The 8535-nt window shown below is 35.9% G+C and overlaps 1 protein-coding gene across 1 annotated transcript in view; it reads right to left on the reverse strand.

Annotated features, from left to right (window-relative positions):
* Positions 1–8535, reverse strand: part of LOC144967706 (uncharacterized) — a gene marked incomplete in the record, with an annotated part of 192257 nt that overhangs the window by 130549 nt on the left and 53173 nt on the right. The window contains 3 exon segments of the mRNA XM_078905248.1: positions 4341–4460; positions 5739–5861; positions 6278–6406. Of these exon segments, the coding sequence (XP_078761374.1) occupies positions 4341–4460; positions 5739–5861; positions 6278–6406 (372 nt within the window).

The following is an 8535-nucleotide window of genomic DNA, read 5'->3' on the forward strand; positions in this document are numbered from 1 at the left end:
AAAATTGGGTGAACATATCTCCAACAAAAGAACGTTGTCGAACGGATGTCCCCAAGGCTGTGTGAGTTCCCCAATCCTGTACATCTTATACACCAACGACTGCAGACCATCCTTTGAAAATTGTTTTATAGTGAAATATGCAGATGATACTGCTATTCTTGGCTTATTAAAAGATAAAGTTACCGAAAAGAATTGTTTCAAACAAATAAATATATTCACCGATTGGTGTAAACAAAATCAGCTTGAATTAAATGTTGAAAAAACGAAAGAACAGGTGTTTGGTGTAAAAAATAAAAACGACTTAAAGTGTGTGGCGATCGGTAAAGATGATGTTGAGATGGTTGACTATTTTAAATATTTAGGAATAACCATTGATAGTTCCCTCAATTTCTCTCAACATATTAATATAATATCTAAGAAAGTTGCCCAAAGATTATACATCCTAAGGAAATTGAGAACATTTCAAGTAAGGAAGAAAACTATGTTAAGAGTTTATGACTCATTGATTAAAAGTGTAATTGCGTTTGGCTGCACCATATGGTTTGGAGGATGCCGACTTACAGATAAATCAAAAATTTCAAAATCTATCAAAGAGGCATCAAAAATAATAAACCATCCTCTTCATGGAGTAGAAAGAATTCATGGAAAAGCAATAGAAAGGAAAGCATTCTCAATTACCAACAATAAAAAACATTTTATACCATGAATTTAGTCTTTTACCATCTGGGAGAAGGTTTTGTCAGATTAAATGTAGAACTAACAAGTATAAATCAACGTTCGTTCCATCAGCAATAAAAATTTTGAATATTTCATATGGTACAGAAAAACCAAGGATTGATTCGTTGACTGATTAACTGATTAATTTATTTAATGTAAGATTAACTGACCAATTGATAATGATGATAATTTTTGGTGTCGAATTGCCACAATCGTAACAAATTGAAAACGAAATGAATATGTTTATGTTGTGTATATCGCACGTGTGAAAGAAAGAGAGAGAGGAGAGAGAGAGAGAGAGAGAGAGAGAGAGAGAGAGAGAGAGAGAGAGAGAGAGAGAGAGAAAATAAGTAGGAGTGAAATATCTGTTCAATCTTAGTTATCGTTTAACATTATAACAAGTGTAACTAAATGACATATTGCCATATTTATGGACAATAAAGATCTATTATTATTATTATTATTATTATTATTATTATTATTATTATTATTATTATTATTATTATTATTATTATTACTATTATTATTATTATTAATAATAATAATGATAATAATAATAATAATAATAATAATAATCATCATCATAACAACAACAGCAACAACAACAACAACAACAACAACAACAACAACAACAATAATAATAATAATAATAATAATAATAATAATAATAATAATAATAATAATAATAATAATAATAATAATAATAAGGCTAGGGATATTGGTCAGTACTGACCCCCAGGCGCTGGCACCTGCGGGTCAGAATTGACGAACAGGTGCCAGCGCCTGGGAGTCAGTACTGACCAATAGGTCCTGGTGTCTATTAGTCAGTATTGAACAACAGGTGCCACCGCCCACAGACAACCTCTCTTCGGTGTGGGCCACCGCCCGCCATTGATCAGTACAGACGACCATCGGGCCTGTTCGTCAGTGCAGACAAAGACCTCTTCGCACTTATTCGTCACTTCCTAAAGTCCTTGGAACAATTGACCTCACCAGAATTTGACTGAAGTTACCCGGAACCCAGAATTTTTTGTTCCAGATCGGAGATTTTTCCGAAACCGGAGTTTTGGCATCACTGCATTTGACTGTTTTGCCTCCCAGCAAGGGTATCCGGCCAGGGCCAAGACAAAACCGAGTGATCTCATTCAAAGACAAAGACAGGAAGCATGTTGGAAAACATATATAGGGGGATAGAAGACACAGTAAGTACCTCCCTGCCCACTATGGGAGGTCGGAATTCAAAAAATTTCATTTTTCCATAATTTTGGTACCGTCTCTACTGGCGCCAACACCCGTGGCTAGGTCAGCACTGACCAATAGGCACCAGTACTTATTAGTACCGACCTCCAGGCATTGGCGCCTGTTCGTCAGTACTGACCAGCAGGTGCCAGCACCTGTGGGTCAGTACTGACCAATAGCCATTCCGTAATAATAATTACGTCAGTACACACAGTTACAGAGTGTATAATGTCATTTAATAAAACAACTGTACTAATGCTAATACCAAGCCCGATTTAATGATAGGGGAAAAAATGGTGTTGTTCGAGCACTCCTTACAATAAAAACAATGACCATTCACAGAGAGAGTGAAAGCTTAACTGGTAAACATATTCTAACATGGTTAAGACTTGTCTTATCACAGACACTGGTCCGCCCATCATATTGTTATTATCCCTGGTCTCTTCACGCCACATTTTCCTGCCATCTTCAAAACCCTGGAATAATGACATCCCTGGACATAATTTTCCGGTCTGGCCGATGACATTATCCAGGGGTTGCACTGTTTATCAATGGGGAGGACAGCAGCGGCAGTACGTGTGATAGGTTAATAATAATCCAGTCTAGAGTTGATCCATAAGGAATCAACTATCCATCAGTTTAATGAAATGCGTCTCTTGTTTGCAAAGAGATTCAGTTACACAAACGTGGGCAACCCTGTGATCAGGATGTCCAGGTTGGTTGAAATGTAAGGTTACAGCTGTATCCATTTCATTGGCAATGACTTGTTGATGCTGTGAAAATCATTTCCCAGTCTCTTCCTCATTTCACCAACATAGCAGATTTTGCAATGTGCGCAAAATTACCACCTTCTCAAAGCCGACGAGGTCACTCAAAGTGCCCCCTCTGAACTGCCATGGGTGTATATTAAAGGAAGTGCAACTTAAAAGATTTGCTTGACCGCAGCCATTATAAAACTGTCACATAGTTATGAACCTATAACCCATGAATGTACGAGGCGTTAATGTAGGACCGCTATTGAACGGAATCTTTTACAGTGACTCACCTTATTATTTATTTACATCTATTGCTTTCCTTACAACGGTGTCTTCAACTTAAACCTTTCTGACAATGTCAAGATTAACAATAGAAGACAGATACAAAATTGCCTTTGCCAAGACAAGACAATTACTTTTCCAGAGTGAGCTTGGACCATAACATGGCCTTTTACTAGCAAGGACTGTAAACTCATACAGTTATATCCAAATGAAAATTCAGGTTGTTCTTTAGTTATTATTTTTCCTGCTTTTAAATCTAATTTATTGTATCTTATATCATTTTAAAGTAGAATGAATTCCCCAACTAAAGGTGAAAACTTTATTTATCTGTAGCCATCTGTCTTCAAGATATGATCATTTGAAACTGGAGGGTAAAATATGGTTGTTGCAAGTTGACACAAATAAATAATAATGTAAAATTGAATGTAAGCTTCAATTTAATTACAAAAACAGATCAAATGAATGTTTCAGGTTTCCCCTTTATCAACAAAACAGGATGAATGAAACGCCACAGATGAATGAGATAATGTGGTAGTGGCGTAGTTAAGATGAATAAACTAAACATTGGTTGGCAGGAAATAGTATGCTCCATTGTAAGGAAGCACGAATTAAAATCGATTACTAGATATTTCAAAAAGGTTCGCAATTAATTCAGTGAAAAGATGGGAGGCGGGGAGGAACTGTGCAAAGCAGTTTCGAAAGTGAAATAAATAAAAACAAAACAAAAACCTGAACTTTCTTTCGGACGCGTGTACATATGCCATTAGATCCGCACATTTCAACATATTACTCGATTCGACATTTCAACCTTCCTGGATCTTGTTAGACTCAGGTGGTTAGACTGGACCATTATTAATGTATTGCACGTTCCATCTCTGTTGTTCTCCTTGTCCTCCTTATTGGAAATGGCTTTTTATTCTCAAGTTCATACTCTTACTCATATCATGTATGCATAATACATCTAATACATCTATTCAGCTATCATACTTCTTTCATTGCCCTGTCGTATTAATTTCACAATTTTTGATGCATTAAAATTCAATTTCTGTATGGATTATGGATTTTACCAGAAGTATTGTGTTAATTGCTTATGTTGTTGGCTGGGCATGAGATAGAGCTTTAAGCCCGAAATTTTCAGTGTTTATTATTTTGTTCTTTTTTCAAAGCTGTGATATTAGTTTTTGTTCAATACTTTTGAAATATATGCAATTGCAAAGAAGCAAATCAATAATTTCATAGAGCAAATTTAGCCACTGACAAAATACATATTGGAAACTAAGCTCCAAGCAGTTTCAAACAATAATGCTTTACTACAGGTTTCATGTTATTGCATTGAAACTAACTTACTTTCTTTGCACGTGTCTCCATCATTGTACTGTGTCGATAGACATGTGCAAACTGAACCCTGGCAGGTCAGTGAACCAAGACATTCTTTAGAATCAGAACATCCAGAGTTGTATCCGTTTTCTGTTAGAATGAACAACAAAGTGACATTAAATGCAATTAATAAATATGTAATACTAAACCTTTGGTAAAATTACTGTGAGGGGTTAACATGTCTACTGCCTTTATTGATTATTTTTTATAGACAGATGTGAGCGGCCCGGATCTGTTACACTGTTTTAACCATTGTTTACATTTTAGGACACCAGTCATGCAATGCATAGTAATGAAAAACGTATAATCTTTATCTAGTATTTAGTATCTTGCAGTACAATTTTCTAAGCTCAAGCAAAACATATTTTTTACAAAGATAAATCAAAAATAAAAGAAAAAAAATGTAATCAACCTGATATGACAAGGATCCCTTCATTCAATGTATCTCTGCAGTGGAACCAAAAAGATCAAAATCATTGACAGATGGTTGATTCGCTTCTGTATAAAAATCCTCAGATACATTAATGTTTGCCATAATTAGAGCTGTGATTACACTGATAACTGGCTTGTAGTTGGCTCAAAAAGAAATTCGATACTTTGTTTGTGAAGCTATCAGGACCCCCCCCCCCCCCAATTACCCAAATGTAAGTGGGAAACTTAATTCTTTTCTCTATCAATGGAATATGAAGTTCATATTTGAAAAAATAAGTATGCATAAAAATAATTCGTTAGACTTCCTCCTCGTGTAGGATGAATGAAGATGTAGCTATCCAATCAATTTCTCCAAAAACAATTGATTAATTTTTGTCACATCTAAAAACAGTAATCTTATTTTCATTTGATCCATCACCCCATCATCTACTCCAAAAAAAAATAGTCTGAAACCGTAATGTGCAAGTTCAAATCTTAAATATTGCGTAAAGCAGAGCTCAGACCCCATTATCCCGAAATAATATTTTTGAATACATTTCACACATGAAAGAAAAAAAAATTACAAACGAACAACCAAAATAGAAAAACAAAAAATTTACTTTCAAAAGCTGCTCCTATTATCTTGCTAAAATCTGAGCAAATATATTTGAATTTCAAAAGATATAAATCGAGCAGAATTTAGCATAAACAACAGCAACAACAATCTAAATATGAACAACTTTGTTTGGTATAAGAAGATTACTACGCGGCATCCTAGCATGTTTGCAAGCAAAGTATTAAATATAAAAAAAAACACCAAGAGTAATTTCATTTTTAAAAATTGAATTCCTTGGCAATGCTTATGCCCTTTTCCATAATCATTATTTACCAGTCAGAAAACCACTCTCCTTTATTTCGATTACATAAACAACAAATTCAAGAGCATTCAAAATTTACTTGGCTGGCACAGCAGACTGTCAAAGTACTCTGTGTCTGCACAGACACAATTGCCAATGAGACAAGACAATGTAGATTTGCATTCATTTGGCATGCTGAAGCACTCATCACCTTCATCTTTTCCTGAAAACAAAATGCGACAAAACATGCAAACAAAACTCACAATCAACCAAAGCAATTATTTACAATCCAAAACTCTGAATAAAAATGAAACATGCAACTAATTGTAATATATTTTTGAGGGAAAACTATAAAGTTTAATAAAGAAAGACATGAATATGGCAGGGAAGAGAGAAATATGAAAACTATAATTTTCAACAGCCGCATTCTTTAACTTTTATAAAGAAAGTTTAGAGACATCACAATTTTAAGTAAGTGGCTGAATGAGAATGAATCTATTGTTTGGTGGCACTGTCTAACTCATAATTTAAGCCATTAACTTTTAAAACAAAAAATAAGAACTATTGTGATCAATTTAGGTCTCTTGGTTCTTTTATAATCGAAATGGAATCAAAATCTTATTGAAAAAGTTTTCTTACTCAATTGACAATCAAAAGTTGACAGACTGTAAAATTGAGATGCCTGAATACAGCCACACCTTCCAACAATACAGCTAAGATTCGCTTTGCATTCATTACTTTGTGAACATGACGCATTGAAAGCTTTCTCTGTAAATGAAAAATCATCTTTAAAGAATAAAACAGGAAGGTTAGGTAAATACATTTTATTCAAATCTGTTCAAAGATATGAGTAATCAGGTATTTCATAAAAAGAACATAACATTCATACTGAAGAAAAGTCTTGTGTTTTATGATTAGGTAAGGCAACAAGAAGAAAGAATTTGTCTTGGAAAAAGGCTTACGGTTTGATATGATCAAAAGCTAATATCTGGTAACAAGATGAAATAATTGAAAATAGCCTAATCATGCGGTTACAACACAAGCAGTTTCAATACTAGTAGGAGAGGCTAAAGAGACAGTCCACTCCAGATAATTGCAATGCCTTGAGATTAACAAAAATGTTGCAGGTAAGTGAAGTTTCGATTAACTGAAGTTGAGTTTCCTGTCCACGATTGCAACATTTTCCCTCAGAGTTTACATGGGCTTGGGACTGCCCATGGTCTCAAAAACCACATGTCAGCCCTGCAATGATTGTATTTGTAGTAATGGTGGTAGGGATGATGATGGGGTGGTTGTAGAAGTAGTTGTGATAGGGATGATGGTGGTGGTCGTAGTTGTAGTAGTGGTGGTAAGGATGATGATCTGGTATTAGTGGTATGGTCCTGGGATGATGATGTGAAGGTGGTTGTAGTAGAAGTGATAGGGATAATGATGTAGCGGTGGTAGTAGTAGGTGGTAATGATGTGGTGGTTGTAGTTGTAGTGGAAGGGATGATGATGTGGTTGTTGTTGTAGTAGTAGTGGTGGTGGTAGGGATGATGATCTGATGGTAGTTGTAGTAATACTGGTGGTAGGGATGATGATATGGTGGTAGTTGTAGTAGTAATGGTGGTAGGGATGATGATATGGTGGTGGTTGTAGTAGTTGTAGTGGTAGGGACGAGTGATAATATGGTGGTAGTTGTAGAAGTAGTGCTCTTGGGGATAACGGTGTGGTAGTGGTTGTAGTAGTTGTGGTAGGGATGATGCAGTAGTGGTGGTTGTAGTAGTTGTAGGGATGATGATGTGGTAGTGGTTGTAGTAGTAGTGGTAAGGATGATGATTGGTGGTGGTAGTAGTAGTAGTAGTAGTAGTAGTAGTAGTAGTAGTAGTAGTAGTAGTAGTAGTAGTAGTAGGGATGGTGGTAGGGATAATCATGTGGTAGTGGTAGTTGTAGTAGGGGTGGTGGTAATTGTAGTTGCAGTGGTAGGGATGATGATGTGGTGGTAGTTATAGTAGTAGTGCTGGTAGGGATGATGATGTGTTGGTAATTGTAGTAATAATGGTGGTAGGGATGATGATACGGTGGTAGTTGTAGTAGTAGTGATGGTAGGGATGATAATGTGGTAGTGGCCGTAGTAGTAGTGGTCTTAGGGATAATGGTGTCGTAGTGGTTGTAGTAATTGTAGTAGGGATGATGGTGTAGTGGTGGTTATAGTTGTGATAAGGATGATGATGTGGTGGTGGTTGTAGTAGTGGTGGTAAGGATGATGATGTGGTAGTGGTCCTGGGATGATGATGTGGTGGTGGTTGTAGTAGTAGTTGTGGTAGGGATGTTGATGTAGTGGTTGTGCTAAGTCTTTTTTGTAAAGGCGGAATTGTGATAGTAATGGGTGGAGATAAACCACCGTTTAGGCGGAAATCCATCTTTAGGCAGAAGATTCTCAGCCCTGCTTCTAAGACAGCCAACTTTACCCATTCGGCCACAAAATCCACATGTATGTTGATGCATCTTGCGTATAGAACGTCTATCCATCGACTGATTTATTTGTTGGGTAATTTTTTCCTTTAATTGGTATTCTATTAATTTACTTATTTCTATGTGCATTTATGGCATCCATAGACAGCACAAATCCTCGCATTTTGACAGTTTTGTGTTGACTCGGCAACAATCAGTTCAAGTTCCCAACGTAAGCAATGAGATCGGAAGTTACAATGGTCTCACAAGGGAAGCAACTGTGGATGATATATGTGTGTGATGTCATCAGCATACTCTCTCTCTCTCTCTCTCTCTCTCTCTCTCTCTCTCTCTCTCTCTCTCTCTCTCTATATATATAATATATATATATATATATATATATATATATATATATATATACAGACAGACACACACACACGCACATAAACATAAAGGCCAAAA

Source organism: Berghia stephanieae, chromosome 3, assembly GCF_034508935.2.
Source record: "Berghia stephanieae isolate SIO BIC M18660-M18661 chromosome 3, UCSD_Bste_1.3, whole genome shotgun sequence".
Taxonomy (NCBI): Eukaryota; Metazoa; Mollusca; class Gastropoda; order Nudibranchia; family Aeolidiidae; genus Berghia; species Berghia stephanieae.